This window comes from Littorina saxatilis, linkage group LG16, assembly GCF_037325665.1.
Source record: "Littorina saxatilis isolate snail1 linkage group LG16, US_GU_Lsax_2.0, whole genome shotgun sequence".
In the NCBI taxonomy this organism is placed as follows: domain Eukaryota; kingdom Metazoa; phylum Mollusca; class Gastropoda; order Littorinimorpha; family Littorinidae; genus Littorina; species Littorina saxatilis.
Window position 1 is genome coordinate 19687823 of NC_090260.1, and position 16996 is coordinate 19704818.

The 16996-nt window shown below is 40.6% G+C and overlaps 1 protein-coding gene and 1 non-coding gene across 4 annotated transcripts in view; both read right to left on the minus strand.

Annotated features, from left to right (window-relative positions):
* Nucleotides 1-8868: 8868 nt before the first annotated feature.
* Nucleotides 8869-8942, minus strand: Trnar-gcg (transfer RNA arginine (anticodon GCG)). Its single transcript has one exon. It is a non-coding gene; the product is annotated as a tRNA-Arg (tRNA).
* A 369-nt stretch (nt 8943-9311) lies between these two features.
* The window catches only part of LOC138951508 (haloacid dehalogenase-like hydrolase domain-containing protein 2), a 56762-nt gene continuing 49077 nt past the window's right edge, over nt 9312-16996 (minus strand). Inside the window, exons 6-7 of one of the 3 annotated variants that reach the window (XM_070323117.1) lie at nt 14977-15054; nt 9312-9601 (exon numbers count right to left, since the gene is read on the minus strand). In XM_070323117.1, the coding sequence (XP_070179218.1) occupies nt 9503-9601; nt 14977-15054 (177 nt within the window). In that variant the 3' untranslated portion in view covers nt 9312-9502. The remainder of the gene's footprint in view (nt 9602-14976; nt 15055-16996) is intronic. The other 2 variants (XM_070323115.1, XM_070323116.1) reach the window with 2 other exon arrangements.

Genomic DNA, 16996 nt, shown 5'->3' on the forward strand with positions numbered 1-16996 from the left:
TTCTTTAGAAATGACAATTAGACACATGCAGTACGCTCTATGTCGTGGGTTACATGGTTTCCACTTTAGGCTTTAATATCCCACAGGAAAGAGCTTTAGCTCAGTTATTGCATGTGGTATGTGGACAACATTGATAAATAAATATGCAAACATGAAAGTTTGAAATTACAAGTTTCCATAAGTTAACTAGATCGAAGTAGAAAGTGGAAACCGTAACCCACGCAATTTCCAGGTGCAAAAGTTTTTCTTGTAGGTCAAATGTAGCAACTAGCCTTTTGGGCACCCTTTTGGGTTTTAATACATGATAGAAAGATTTAAGTGAGCAAAAAGTTTTTGATCTGTGCTCACTGGGTTTATGTGTATAGAGATAATACTGTCGTGAGTTACATGGAAACCATAGTTTGTAATGTCTTTTATTTCCAAAGAAAAGAACTAAAACTTGATTATTGCAATTTGCATGTGGACAACATTGATAAATAAATATGCAAACATGAAAGTTTGAAATTACAAGTTTCCATAAGTTAACTAGATCGAAGTAGAAAGTGGAAACCGTAACCCACGCAATGTCCAGGCGCAAAAGTTTTTTTTGTAGGTCAAATGTAGCAACTAGCGTTTTGGGCACCCTTTTGGGTTTTAATACATGATAGAAAGATTTAAGTGAGCAAAAAGTTTTCGATCTGTGCTCACTGGGTTTATGTGTATAGAGATAATACTGTCGTGAGTTTCATGGAAACCATAGTTCGTAATGTCTTTTATTTCCAAAGAAAAGAACTAAAACTTGATTATTGCATGTGGACTACATAGATAAATAACTATGCATACATGAAAGTTTGAAATTTTCAAGTTTCCATAAGCGACAATCCTAAATGAGAGAATTAATCGATTGTCGATCGTGCGTTGCAGAAGAATCGAAAATTTCATAATGGCGCCGATCATGAGAACACATGTGCTGCTCAAACTTTGCACCAGATCAAGCTTTAATCAGCAAAATATCGCAAAATTCGTCGATGAATATATGCTACAATTGTCAAAAAAGATTTTACAGGTCTCAAACAGTGAAGATACAGCGTGGTCTGTCGTGAGTTACGTCTCAAAAACCGGAAACGAATACGATTGGGTGGATAAATTCTCATTGTCTATTCACATGACCGGGTCAAACGTCATGAATGGAACTTTCGACGGTGTTCCCGCGATCTCACAACGCGTGTGTGATAGGCAATGCGGGATTTGTCGTCTGCTGTGGCCATGCTTTCGTGGGTTACAGATGGAAACGAAACAAGGGTGGGGTACATTCAAGCGCGATTATAAGCTGAAATAAATTTGTTTCCTACCGTAGTGCTGTGTTTTGAAAACCTAAATGTTGTTGAAATAAATAAATAATGACTTTGAATAACTTTGAGGTTTCCTTTGTTCAGCAGATCGCATTTTTTGATGAAGTTGAAACCGGAAACGACGGTAACCCACGATTACGTGTTTTCTTTGCCGATCAAACTCCCAGAAGAAGAAAAATAGATGTAATTCTTGAGTGTGTATGTCGAGAATAATCCTTCAGCTGACCCATAAACATCACAATAAAATTCACAGAGCTTTATTCTCCATTATGTACAGCTGCAACACAGACTGGTGTATTTTTGTCCCAGTTTTAGGTGCTGTTTTGGGGGCATTTTGGCTAAAAATTAAATCGTTTAAAACCCACAGCAATGTTTGGAAACCCAAACTTGGTTGTTACAGTAAGTCAAATCCATCCCCTTTGACATCAAAGCATCCCCTTTGTCATCCATTGCTCAGACATATTGTGACAGTCATTCAAAGTTGACAACCCATAGTATTTCCCAGTATCTAGGACGTGCACAACTGTAAATATTGACCATTACCAATGACAACAAACATGCGCGAAGAACTCCTCATGACCAGTCTGAGTTTAAATGCAATGACATTTCTACTCATGCACTGAAATTTAAACACGACATTTATTGATAATGAATTATAATACTTTCCACCGACTCGCATGAAAAGAAGTATTGTAATTCTTCAATGCAGCACAAACCATCGACCCATAATCGACCCTTCAATATCAGGAAGATTGAAAGCTTGTAGAGGAGCCATCCAACAATACTTGTTACGTTCACATTTAGTTTTTTTCATTGGACTTGAATACCCTTCATTTGGGCAATGTGTGAAGTGTTGTCATAAATCAGAAAGGCTTTATTATAACTCCTGGCAGTTAAGCTTGATGTTTTTCATTTCTTTTTTCCTTCGCATACGATGCCTGTGTGTAGCTGGCACACTTTTCGGATCAAAGATTTCTGTTGTAGTATACGTGATGGCTGCCGAAATAAGGGTACCCCGAAAATCAGGTACCGATTACAAAATCGACAACACATTGTAATAGGCGCGACTTGCCAACCTGTTTAAAGGCACAGTGCAGCCCACACCCTTCGTTTTGCGTTTTTGTTGCAACTGAGTGCATTTACAGTTCAAAAATCCTCCTATGGTAGTAAAACAAACCCAAAATTACCCAACGACGACATATGTGAAGCTCGACAGTTTCTTGTTCACGCGAGTGCATAAATTAACCTAGTTATTACGTGGTGTTTGGTCGGAGTTCGATTCAACTCAGTGATTCCGGCCTCCATTTTGTTTTATGACGTCTGACATAGGTTGCTAGTGACGTGTCTTTTTGTGCATGATGTGGTGATCTACCTGATCTAAATTTAGATCCAAAAATAGGCCAAGACCAGCCGGGTCCGAGTACGAAATTAATTCGTAAAAAAATCGCAGTTCTTGACTCTTTGGGTGCAAGTCAATGAAACTTGGTAGTTCTTCTAACGGATAGCTGCCTGAGGTATGACTAAAAGCCCCAGGGGCTCCGTGCACCTGGATTTGACAAGTTCAGTACCTTTAAACGAGGAAAAAGTCAAATCATTCATCTATCCAGAACAGGTTGTTTTGTTTTGCTATCGTACGTATCTCTTTGGTTATGTCATTTCTACTGATGTAGGTGTGACGCGCATAAGCAGTAGAAAACGAGAGTTTTTTGCGTTAATTCAGAGGGTACCATAACAAAAAGCTCAGTATTTCAGCGATGACTGAATGGATTGCTTCGAAACTCTCAGGATCTCACGCCTCAATACGAGACGTACTTCCGGCAAAGTGGTTGCAATTGAGAAGCTTTTTTCTCTCCAGAAATCCTCGATCCTAGAAGCATGTCAAATTGCCAAAACAAGCACCTTTGAGGGAATAGAACATTGTTGTGCAATAAAACCACCATGGTCTTTTTGTAGTTGAGGCACAAATATTTTGCATTTTTTTGTGTTTTTGCCAAGTGTACCTTCTTTCACATGTGAATATTTTAAAAAGTAGACTGCGCACATTTGGTCTACAAACTTGTTCTGTTCCGCACTTTCTCTCATTTTGCTTAAGATTTTGTTCACAAAATAACCAAAGCAAGAGCAAAATCATGGTAAGAAAGTTCTACGTGCATCGGCATGCGTGCATTGATACGTGCATTGCGTATGCTCTAATGCCAACTGGAGTCTCAGTCGGTTTCCTTGAAGGATTCTAGGTTTTGAAAATGGAAAATTTGGTTGATTTGTGAAGAATAAATAATCACAATTGAAAAAGAAAAGAGAAAGAACTGTAATGAAATAAACATAACTAGATTATTTCATATACTAAAGGAACTGTACGTGCGGAGATATGGACTGAGTGAGTACTAACCTGACAAACAAAACGTCAGTCTTCCATCCTTTAAGGACGTCTTAATGGTGAGGTTGCCGTCAAATCCACAGCTGTCCGCAGTGTGGTCTCTTCTAGAAGGTACCCGATTGATGTTTACCTTTGCCAATGGCAACAGACATGTGCAGAGCGCCCTTCGTGACTAACATTTAATGACAGTTCTACTCATGCACTGAGATCAAGCCACAACCGTCATTGCACAGGAGGTCTACTGCTTTCCACGGGCTCTTATGCAAAGAAATCTTTAACATCAAACGCATGAATACTCCCCTTTGTATTATTACCACATATCAGAATTTGAAAAGGTTCTCTTTTACAGCTCATACAAGTTTGTTTCGTACACAGTGCCGGTGGTGTGTTGACAATTATGAAAAGGGCCGTGTGCCAGTATGAGTTCTCATACCAGTTTAATTTCGGTTTTCATTTACCATACCGATATTCTGTACGCGTATAACACAATCAGCTGTAGCATGATATTCTGGCTAGGTAGCTTTCAATAAATACCGTGTCAAGGTGGCTCAACTGATAAAGAGATAAATGGGGAAGGGAACGGGTTACTTGTACCTGAAACAGAGAGAGATACAGAGACCGAGACTCAGAGACAAAGACCGAGAGAGACAGAGACATAAACAGAGAGACAGAGCGAGAGACAAAGACAGAGTCTGAGACGACAGAGACAGAGACAGAGAGAAGGAGAGGGACAGAGACGGAGAGACCGAGTGAGACAGAGACAGAGAGAAGGAGAGGGACAGAGACGGAGAGACCGAGTGAGACAGCGAGAGACTGACAACGAGAAAAATACAGACAGACAGACAGACTCAAACACACAGACGAAATGGTTAGTGAGAGAGAGATATATAGGGACAGAGACACGTACAGACATGCTCAGTGAGACAGAAGAAACGATGAGAGAGATAACAAGTCGCGTAAGGCGAAAATACAACATTTAGTCAAGGTCAGTCGAACTCACATAATGAAACTGAACGCATTGCATTTGTTCCGCAAGACCATACACTCGTAGCATCGTCTGTCCACCGCTCGTGGCAAAGGCAGTGAAATTAACAATCCAGAAAAGCGCGGTAGCGGTTGCGCTGAGGAGGATAGCACGCTTTTCTATATCTCTATTCTTTTTAACTCTCTGAACGTGTTTTTAATCCAAACATATCATATCTATATGTTTTTGGAATCAAGAACGGACAAGAAATAAGATGAAATTGTTTTTAAATCGATTTCAGACATTTAATTTTAATCATAATTTTTCTATGTTTAATTTTCAGAGCTTGATTTTAATCCGAATATAACATATTTATATGTTTTTGGAATCGGAAAATGATGAAGAATACGATAAACGTAATTTTGGATCGTTTTATAAAAAAGTAATTTTAATTACAATTTTCAGATTTTTAAGGACCAAAGTCATTAATTATTTTTTAAGCCTTCAAGCTTATTTTACTGACTGTGAGAATTTAACGGGACTGCTGTACGTCTGGCGCAGTATAATTGTTATTGCATGAGACTTAATTTCCAGTCAGGTGGTATGAAAAAATCATAGCAGGTTATGTTTTGCAGCGAACCACCACCGGTAATTCTGAGCAACACATCAGTCTTAATTAAAGCATGCCAGTATCGCCAGGCTACTTTTGGATGGTAAATGACCCTGGCAGTTTAAGCCTCTGATTGTGCCTACAGTGTGGCAGGATTAGATGTGGATCTTCAAAAGCCTAAGTTATTTTTGTTTTGTTTTGTAAAAGTACATTTCAAATAGTAGAGTTATTTTCAGAGGGAAGCTATCACAAGATATGATCGTTCCACAGCATGTATGCCACATGCTGCAATCATAACTAAAACAAAAATTAAATTTTATGTAACCGTGTGCCGAAACACTACGATCACCTCGGGAGGCGAAGTGCAATCAAACAGGATTGAAAATGTTAGGGCTAATTTCTTAGCGCTATAAAAACTGTTATGCAAACCCGAAGGTTTCCATGAACACACAGACAATCGGAAACTAACAGACCCCATCACAAACAGATTTCCACAAACCACGGGTGTTGACTTAAAGGCCAACAACTCGGATGCAGAGTCTGCTGTGAAAGGAGCGGTAGCCTCCCCTGTCACATTTATTTTACTCGTCTTTCTGGTAAAACAAATACACCATCAATATAATCATTATAATAATGATCTTGCTTGTTTACAGATGGACAACAGCTGCTGCCAGGACTGTGTGCTCCGCATAAAGAAAACAGTCAACACTTGGCTGGTGATGCACCTTCTTTGAAGTTTATATTCAAAGAGAAGACAGACAGCAACTGACGACCATATCCCCATCTTTCTCACGCAGAATAGACAGCCATCTTCCGCCTTCGCGCAGGACACTGCTGTCTGAAGGTACACCTCAAAAGGATAGGCGTTTCACCTTCAGCTCTGTGCGACTGCTAGGAAGAACAGACTCTGCAAAACGATCTGAGAGGGTGGCCTCTCCTTCTTGCTACCCCCTTGCTACCCCTGTGCAACAAGACTTGGCCAGAGAGCACACATCCAAATGCAAAACTGTGGGAAATGTTAAAGACCTGCGCCAAACTTGCCCAAATCATTGACATCAGCAGGCCTCAGACTATGAGTGACATTAAAGGCACAGTAATATGACGGCTTACTAGTGCCAAAGCCTGGGGTTACCCGTTATCACGTGATAATTACTAATTAACGCTAGCTGTCAGTTACTGTTTTCACTCGTTAGTTACTCATTTTCACGGGATAATTAGTAATTTCACGGGAAAATGACTAACTTTTAGTTTTGGCACTTGCAATCCGTCAGGAAGTGAGCCAAAACTAAAAATTAGTAATTAACAGGTGAAAGTTAGTAATTTTCCCAGGAAAATTATTAATTAACACGTGAAAATGGTAAACTACAATTGATAACTACAATTATGAGGTTTTGGCACTAGTAAGCCCTATGACGGCTTACTAGTGCCAAAACCTGGGGTTACCCATTATCACGTGATAATTACTAATTAACGCTGTCAGTTACTGTTTTCACCTGTTAGTTACTCATTTTCACGGGAAAATGACTAATTTTTAGTTTTGGCACTAGCAATCCGTCAGGAAGTGAGCCAAAACTAAAAATTAGCAATTAACAGTTGAAAGTTAGTAATTATTCCGGGAAAATTAGTAATTTTCCCGGGAAAATTATTAATAAACACATGAAAATGGTAATTATCAAGGGAAAATTACTAATTTTCCCTTGATAATTACAATAATAAAATTTTGGCACTAGTAAGCCGTCATACAGTAAGCCTCCCGTAAACCACCACAGATACTGTCAGGCTTTTACACACAGTACAAACACCCTTTTGTTTAAACACTCACCGCTTGAGAACATCCTAGGTTCCCTGCGTAAAGAGGGAGCAATTTTCAAAGAATTTATTTTCGTGGACCCTCTGATCAGCAAATCAGGCGCCTCATTTTGGCGCTAGAACTAACTTTTTAAATGTAGATAACAAATTGACAGCTTGTTACACAAACATTCTTAAATCATAAAAGAATTCTTTTTTTTCATCAAGACAAGATCAGTACAAATCGAAGTTTTGAAAGTTTAAAAAAAGAAAAGCCTCGAAACGTGTCACGCAAATCGACTCTCGTAGCAGGCGACGGTTCTGCCTAGCGCCCGTTCCTCTGAACAGTCAACTGTCATCGCTCTAGTTCGTGTAAATCGCAGCCGTTTGTTGCGTTTAGATTCAGAGGTACACAATTATGTGCCGCAGATGAGCTTACGCAAAAATAAATTCGTTGAAAATTGATGGCTCTTTTCGGAGGGCACCTAGGATGTTCAAAGGCGGTGAGTGTGTAAACTTGATGAAAGGGTGTTTGTACTGTGTGTAAAAGCCTGACAGTATCTGTGATGGTTTACGGGAGGCTTACTGTGGCTTTAAGGTCGAACGCTGGTGAAGAAAAAGAAGGTGCCCACACAAAAGGCCATGAATCTACTTTAAAGGCAAAAAGATTTACAGAGGCGTTATATAATTGTAGCAGATTATGTCGTTTTTGAGACAATGTTACCTGTAAGGGAGAAAACGAACATGCTAAATAGGCTGTACTTCACTTAACTTTAATTAACTTTGGTTAACTTTAAATTATTTGGTAAATAATTCTATTAGAGCACACCTGCCTAGCAAATGTAGAAATTTCCTCTGCATATTTATTTTGCATACTGCATTTTTAAAAGGCTATTTTTGTGCACCTAACCTACATCTGCAGGGAGGTTTAGAGTATGAAATTAGGATATATTAGGAGGCATAAATCACCATACCCATTGTGTGTGCTTGTGTTGTCTCATAATTAAGACACTCCTGCTATTCCAGCAGAAACCTGCGATGATGCACATTTTAAGGCAGTAACCGGCTGAAATTTTTTTTTTCCTTACACCTGTTCCTTGTTCCGGTGTTCTCCACATCTGAATTTCGTTCCGCTGCCAGACCTGTCGATTTTACAGACGTTCCAGGGAGGGATTTTCGGGTCGTTGCGGTAGGCTACCCTCGGAAGTTGACACTGCACTTCTGCTGAGTCACTTCGACGGTGTTCAGTAGTGGGTCAGCCCACTACCTACTATGCCCCCTACTAACGACATTGACTGCTAAGTCGCGGAGCCAGACTAAGTGAGCGTCCCCTCCAGAGAGCAGACCGCCACCACGTCCCTCCGTCGACCCCCCAGAACGTCACACGTTGAAGACTGACAGCAGAAGTACTAGTCAGGGAAGGATGGAACAGGAACAATGAGACCAAGGTCACCATGAGAGCTCCGGGCATGAAGGGCCACAAGAGCAAGGACATTTTATAATTTTGGATGATTAATGAGATGAGGATGATTATAATGATGATGCTATGGATTTCCAATTTGGTTTGAGACTACGTGACAGGGCAGCACTCGACGCTTACTGCCATAATATATCCCTGGCGTCATCCAGGCCCGAAAACTGCCGCACCTGCGGTGTTGGTGAGGTAAACAGAACCTGAGCACCATCAAAGTCGCATTCGTTAAGTGAATGATACTCGGCTGTGTGATTCCAGCCTTCCCATAGGAACCATAGCACTTCCACTCTGGGTAGGAGCCGACCGTAGCCCGAAAAACCCACATGACCCTGATGGGATTCGAACCCACGACCTCCCGGCCCGCAGCCCGATGCGCTAACCACTGCGCCACAGGGGCCGGTGTAACCGGCTGAAATTGTATGTACTTTGTTATGAAATTGACAAATGATCCCTGCTTTGCAATCCTGATAGGTTGGATTGACTTAAATGCTATTACCAAAATTAAAATGTGAAAGAAAAAGTGAGTGTGGCCTATCCTGGTGGTGGTTGTGGTTTGTGTGTGTGTGTGTGTGTGCCTGTTGTTTGTGCGTGTGTGTGCCTGTGTTTGTGTCTGTCTGACTGTCTGTCTCTCTTTCTCCTCACACAGCCCTTTCCCAATAAAAACAAGTTTACACCAAACACACACACACACACACAACCTGATAAGAACGACAACTACAACACAAAATTCAAATCATGCAAGCAGAATTAAACAACAAATAAAACAAAAAATAGACAAACATCAGAATGTCAACTGATATACTTTCCATAAAATAAATCCAAAAACAAAGACTGCCAACGTTCCAAAATTCAGAATAAAAAAGCAAGAAAGGTAGGTTGTTGGAACGTTTGTTATTCACAAAACAATACATTCAGTGTCAATAACACACACACACACACACACACACTTTTCAGACAATCAATGAAGATAGAATGAAATCCACGGCAGCAGCGAAATCATTTGCAACATGGGCTGGAGGGGGGCCGATGGTGTTTTCATCTCCTGGGCGGTATTTTCCTGCACAAATGTATCAAAAGCTCAGACAAATATCAATTTACACCATATCCCGATGAAATTTGAAACAGCATCCGTTCCCTGAAGTATGACAAAGTATTACTGGATGAAAGAGTAACGCTGTGTTTGATCCTGAGTGCTACTAGTAACTAGCTAGTAACTAGGCTGATCCCACCATGCATGCCAAAGTTGCTAAAGTTTACTACGAAAACGACCACAGAAGGATGAACAGGCCTAATTGGCCTCAAACATCTAACAAGTACAAGTACAAGCTGTACAGCCGTGGGGTCAACTGCCAGTTTTTTTTACCTGGGGGAAAATGAAGAGAAGAAAATGCTGCCTAAATGTGACCCTCCACCACGGAATGAGTCGCATGTCACCTCGCGCGGTTCTGCACTAGGCTTAATATAAATCTGGGGGTGTCTGGTAACAGAGTGAGGGTCACCTTAATCACAGGCTTATAACTCAAAAAGTTTTCGCTCTTTTCTCAAACGGGTTTCACCACTGGATCGAGCATAAAAAACTCTTTAGGAAAATGTATAAGTATGAAAATCATACAAAGGTGACATGCGACTCATTCCGTGGTGGAGGGTCACAAATGGGCAACGCTTTACACCTACTGAACTTTGCCAAAAACAATTATAGCAACAAATTTTGCACCCAAATTAAAACATAAAATTCTGTGTCATTTAGTTCAAACTTTCTATGCCAGTTAAGGCCGTTCACTTGACTACGGTATCTGGATCAGTAGGAATAGCATAGTACAGAAAATACGCAAGCTGACTGAGCTCTTCTCATATGTAAAAGTGGCAAAGTTTTGCCAATTGTGCTTTTATTGGTCGATTTTTAATTGGTCCCTTCTGTTTTTGAGCGGTCAATTTTGAGGGTACCCTTATTTGAGCGGTGGTCACATGATCCCTGTAAAAGAAATCTTTTAAATTGAAAGATGATGCACATTGTTAAGTGAACGGCTTAAACCGGCATAGAAAGTTTGACTTAAATGACATGGTAATTCATGCTTTAATTTGGGTGCGAAATTTGTTGCGATAATTTGTTGGCGAAGTTCAGTTGACATTTCCCTCAGGTTTTTCCCTTGAAAACAAAATGTAAAAGGTGCATGTTGATCAAATTTGAGTCAACTCGTTTGCATAACAAAGTGACCAGTTTCTGTGGGAGCCGGCCGGTACTGATATATACATGTACAGAAAATCTGGTTTGGAAAATGGCTAGCCTCATTCACTGCTCGGAACACTTCAAGATCGGTCGCTGAACAGTGGAAAACCATTATATATTACACAGTGGAACCCCCGGCTATTTCAAGACTCCCCCCCTCCCCTTCCCCGGATTTTTAGAGTTCTCCCCGCTCTTCAGACCTGACTTTTTAAGACTTTCTGCTGTAAATTTACCTAAATTTTATGACTCCCGACCTGATATTCTCACATTTATTTTAGGTCTTAAGCTTCACCATGCTTCCTGGGTCATGGACGACCCAGAGCCTCACAAAAGAGTCTGTATCTCTGAAACTCTTGGGAGTTTTTGATTGAGATTTTATGTAATCCTCAAACACCATAGGACCTTCATACTGATTGCTTTTTGGGGGGCACATTTTCTTTTAACAAACAAATAAACGACAACGTACTTCAAACTTCACAGTCCGGAGGAAGTGGATAGTGGATGACCTATATGGAATTTAAGAAGCAATTTTACTGTGTTTATTCCTATTTGGAAGACTAGGGTCGTGTACCACCCATACTCCACAATGAGGCAGTAAAAGGTTTATACTTATTCAAATGGCGACCCATATGCTTGTTACATTTGAATCTTTCTTTAGAAAGTATAGGTCATGCACACATATGATCATTCACACTGTGTAGTCCAAAGCTTAATCGGATGAAGGTCAACAGGGTACAGTACTACCCCACTTTTCAGGCCTTCAAATTGTGAGAAAATCACGTTTTAAAAGGGAGGGAGTCATAAAACAGAGGTAACTTTACTGATATGAGTCTAAACAGAAAATCTTAAAACAAGAGACATCTTAAAATTGGGGGTCTTAACGACGGGCGCAGTGGCGTGGTGGTAAGGCGTCGGCCTCCTTATAATCGGGAGGTCGAATCCCGGTCGCTGCCGCCTGGTGGGTTAAGAGTGGAGATTTGTCCGATCTCCCAGGTCAATTTATGTGCAGACCTGCTAAGTGACTTAACCCCCTTCGTGTGTACACGCAAGCACAAGACCAAGTGCGCACGGAAAAGATCCTGTAATCCATGTCACAGTTCGGTGGGTTATGGAAACACGAAAATACCCAGCATGCCTACTCAACGAAAACGGAGTGAAGCTGACTATGCTCTCAGAGTATAGTGTGGCGAACCCAAATGGGCAAAACGAGCTCACACGTAACCAGACAATTCTGGAACGCTGAAGAAGAAGGGGGTCTCGTTCTTTCTTTATTTGGTGTTTAACGTCGTTTTCAACCGTTCAAGGTTATATCGCGACGGAGGGAAGGGGGCTGATGGGATAGAGCCGCTTGTCAATTGTTTCTTGTTCACAAAAGCACTAATCAAAAATTTGCTCCAGGGGCTTGCAACGTAGTACAATATATTACCTTACTGGGAGAATGCAAATTTCCAGTACAAAGGACTTAACATGCGCTTAGAGCCAAATATTTTTGTTTTTTGTAAGGGATAGGCGCAATATAAATACACTTTATTATTTATTAACATTTCTTACATACTGCTTGACTAAAATCTTTACAAACATTGACTATATATTCTACACAAGAAACACTTAACAAGGGTAAAAGGAGAAACAGAATCCGTTAGTCGCCTCTAACGACATGCTGGGGAGGATCGGGTAAATTCTTTCTCGTCCCAACCAATATGGGACTCCCCCCTAACCCGCGGGGGGTAAGGGGGTCTCGACAGGGAGGTTAAACTATACTCACAAAAGAACTATATGTTCCTATGCCTCATTCTGATAATCATTGGTCCACGCTATCGCTCAGTCTCTCTGACAGGATGAATAATTACTACGCGCATTAAAGGAAAATCTATCAAAACAAGAATACAGAGTTATCTCCCATATGTTTTTCGCTAATGTTTCTGATAACAGACGAAAGTGATTGTAGAATGGCCGACTTCGACAGCGATCTCCGTTCTGTTCTTCACAGTTATGATAAAGACATCGTTCTAAGGTCAAAACAAGTCGAAATTTTGAGACTGCTGTGGGAAGGAGACCGTGATATTGTAGCATCACTCCCAACTGGGTACGGAAAAAGTCGTCCGCTCCGTAGCCATTTTGTTATGATCACGTGACAAAGTTAATTATCATGTGACACTTTTGCCATATTTAGAGTTGTTTGCACAGTAAACACATCCGCGAAAGATAGCTCGCTTGAAAGTGTCATAACAATTCCTTTCTAAATTTAAAAATTACACAACACCATGAAAAATCATTATAGACGATCGCGAATCTGCTTATATCAATAATACATTACAAAAAGCTCTAAATATGTAAAAGCAAGAAGGGCAAAGCCCATACGACTCACATGCTTGACCTTGACCTTTACATGACCTTGACCTTCAGGGTCAAGGTCAAATAACTAAACCTAGCAATGACATCATACACTAAGAACTGCTTTACACATTTTTCCTACCAAAATACATGTGACCTTGACCCAAGGTCAAGGTCATCCAAGGTCATGCAACACAAAGCTGTTAATTCAAGACATAGGAAGTACAATGGTGCTTATTGGCTCTTTCTACCATGAGATATGGTCACTTTTAGTGGTTCACTACCTTATTTTGGTCACATTTCATAAGGGTCAAAGTGACCTTGACCTTGATCATATGTGACCAAATGTGTCTCATGATGAAAGCATAACATGTGCCCCACATAATTTTTAAGTTTGAAACAGTTATCTTCCATAGTTCAGGGTCAAGGTCACTTCAAAATATGTATACAATCCAACTTTAAAGGACCCTTGCAACCTTGACCTTGAAGCAAGGTCAACCAAACTGGTGTCCAAAGATAGGGCTTACATTGCCCTGTATAGCATACATAGCTAAGGTTGCCATTCTCGATAACTTCAGAAAAAAATGCGAAAATGTGAAAAATGGTCGTTTTTAAGACAACAATTACGGCCCCTGTGACCTTGAACTTGAAGTGAGGTCAAGTTGCCGCACATGTTTTTTGAGATCTTGTAACCATACACCATCAGGCCACATCAGGTGTTGATAGACTTAATAGTGTCCAAGAAATATCCAACGTTAAAGTTTTCCGGGTGGACGCCGGGACGGACGGACGGACGGACGGACGACTCGGGTGAGTACATAGACTCACTTTTGCTTCGCATGTGAGTCAAAAATCGATTTCCTCTCCAGAGAAGGAAAACAAAGGCATCCTGTCAGGGATAAATGAGACCCGAAGGGAAGTAACTCATTTTGACCTGAGTTCAGGATGCCTATGCCTACCCATCCTGACCTCGGGTCAAAATGAGTTCGGCTCATTCTCTCCCAGACAGGATGCCTTGAGTTTCGATTTTTTTTACATATTTAGAGCTTTTTGTAATGTATTATTGATATAAGCAGATTCGCGATCGTCGATAATGATTTTTCATGGTGTTGTGTAATTTTTAAATTACAAAGGAATTGATTTGTAAGACAGTTTCAAGGGAGCTATTTTTTCGCGGCTGTATTTACTGTGCAAACAACTCTAAATATGGCAAACGTGTCACCTGAGAATCAACCGTTTGGTTTCGGCGTTCGCTGAAGCAGACGATTTTTTCTGTAGTGATTTGTTGGTTTGTTTGCTTAACGCTCAGTCGACCACAAAGGGCCATATCAGGGCGGTGCTGCTTTGACATATAACGTGCGCCACACACAAGACAGAAGTCGCAGCACAGGCTTCATGTCTCACCCAGTCACATTATTCTGACACCGGACCAACCAGTCCTAGCACTAACCCCATAATGCCAGACGCCAGGCGGAACAGCCACTAGATTGCCAATTTTAAAGTCTTAGGTATGACCCGGCCGGGGTTCGAACCTACGACCTCCCGATCACGGGGCTGACGCCTTACCACTAGGCCAACCGTGCCGGTCTTCTGTAGTGATGCAACCATATATTACGGTCTCCTTCCGGCAGCAGTCCCAAAATTTCGACTTGTTTTGACCTTAGAACGATGTCTTTATCATAACTGTGAAGAACAGAACGGAGATCACTGTCGAAGTCGGCCAATCTGCAATTATTTTCGTCTCGCGAACACAGCTCGCAAACAATATATCGGAGATAACTTGTTTTGATAGATTCGCATAGGAGTTTCGCGTCCGGTCAGAGAGATAACTGGCAATAGCCGTTGAGCGATGTAATCAGAATGATGCCTACCATGTCTCTCTTACCTGTCTTTACAAGGACGCCTTTCATTCCACACTTCTGTGCTCCGCCCACATCATCTCTTGCGTCCTGAACAAAAGCAGATAAAATTAAATGCAAAATATAGTTATGATGAGATATATACGATATGATTTGTTTTGTTTATTTGTTTATTTGTTGCTTAACGTCCAGCCGACTACGCAGAGCCATATCAGGACGAGGAAGGGGGGGATGAAGGGGGCCACTTGTCAAGCGATTCCTGTTTACAAATGCACTAACCCATTACTTGTGTCCCAGCAGGCTTTAGAAAAACTAAATTAATACCTACTGGAAGATTACCAGTTTCCAGTATGTTAAAATAGGCTTAACCTATCTACTGCTGGACTTACATCAGAACACTAACAGATTAAACTATACATGAATCGCGAGACAAGCAGAAAGAGAAGAGATTTTTGGAAAAAATACAGGTGAATGAGCAAGAAGGCAGAAAAAAGAAAAGAATTCATGAAGAAAAAGAGAGCATGACAGGAAAGAGGAACCAAAAATCTACCTAACAGCAAACTAGAAAGCTCCTGCGGTTCCAAAAACAGGAGGAGCCTTTAATTTCATAACCGCAGTGCCCCACTGCGGGAATACGATATGATTATCTTGAAAAAAAAAAACTGTACTGTTGTGAAAGATACAACCATACTGAGAACCGATAACACAAGGGATAACACAAGCTGCTTGAAAATACCTTTCATGAAACTGGATGCATAAATATAGTCATGTACCGTACTTTCCGGGTGACAAGGCGCTTCGTTATCTAAGATGCACCCCCTTCTTTTTAAAAAAAATGTGTAATCCAGTCACCCATTGGACGCAGGGGGCCGATAGGGCGCACCAAAATTGAAAAAGTATACCGGTAGTCGAAGAATGAAAATAAGCCGGCGAGATCAAAGCCAGGTCCATTGTTTATAGACACGACCTTCTTCCCAGTTTTTGCCATGAGAGGTGGTTCCTGTCATATCTGAGAGAGGAAACACTTCCTGCTTTGGGGTCAGTGACCGGTCAGTGACCGCCCAGCTGAAAAAGTACCACACGATGTACTATAGTATACTATAGTAAACTATAGTAAATGTACCCTGTACTATAGTAAACTATAGTAAATGTACCATGTACTATAGTACATACTGTAGTACATGGTACTTTGTACTATAGTACTGTGTAGTAAATGTACCATGTACTATAGTACTTTGTGGTACAGTATAGTACTTTGTACTTTGTACTATGGTACTTTTTAGTGAAAGTACCATGTACTACAGTAGTACTATAGTACCTAGTACTTTGTACTATGGTACTTTTTATTGAATGTACCATGTACTACAGTAGTACTATAGTACCTAGTACTTTGTACTATGGTACTTTTTTGTGATGTACCTTGTACTACAGTAGTACTATGGTACGAAGTACTTTGTACTATGGTACACTGTGGTACTTTGTACTATAGTACTACAGTACATAGTACTGCGGTACAGTATAGTAGTAATAGTATACATGCATTTTGTGTTTTTATTTTTATTGTTTTATTGATATAACTTATCAGCTAAGTATTACTTTTTTTGTTTAAATTTGATTAAAAAACATTGTTTTTAAAATTGTGTTTTATATCACCAGTTGTGCATGTAAACGTGTTGTGTGTGTTTTTACAAGGTAGTCATACATATAAGATTCATTATGTTTTGTGCGTGCGTGTGTGTGAATTAAGCCGTTTGTTGGAGATGACATGAGATATTTTCAAACTTGTTAACTGTGCATTTGCAAAATACACGTAGGAATACTTTGTGCTCACACACACACACACACACACACACACACACACACCACCACCACCACCACACACACACCGTCACACATACACATACACACACACACACACACACACACACACACACACACACACACAGTCACACACACGCTCGCACGTGCACACAAACAAACACGTGGGAACGCACATATTCACTTAGGAGAAAGGACTTTTGTAACGTCAGAT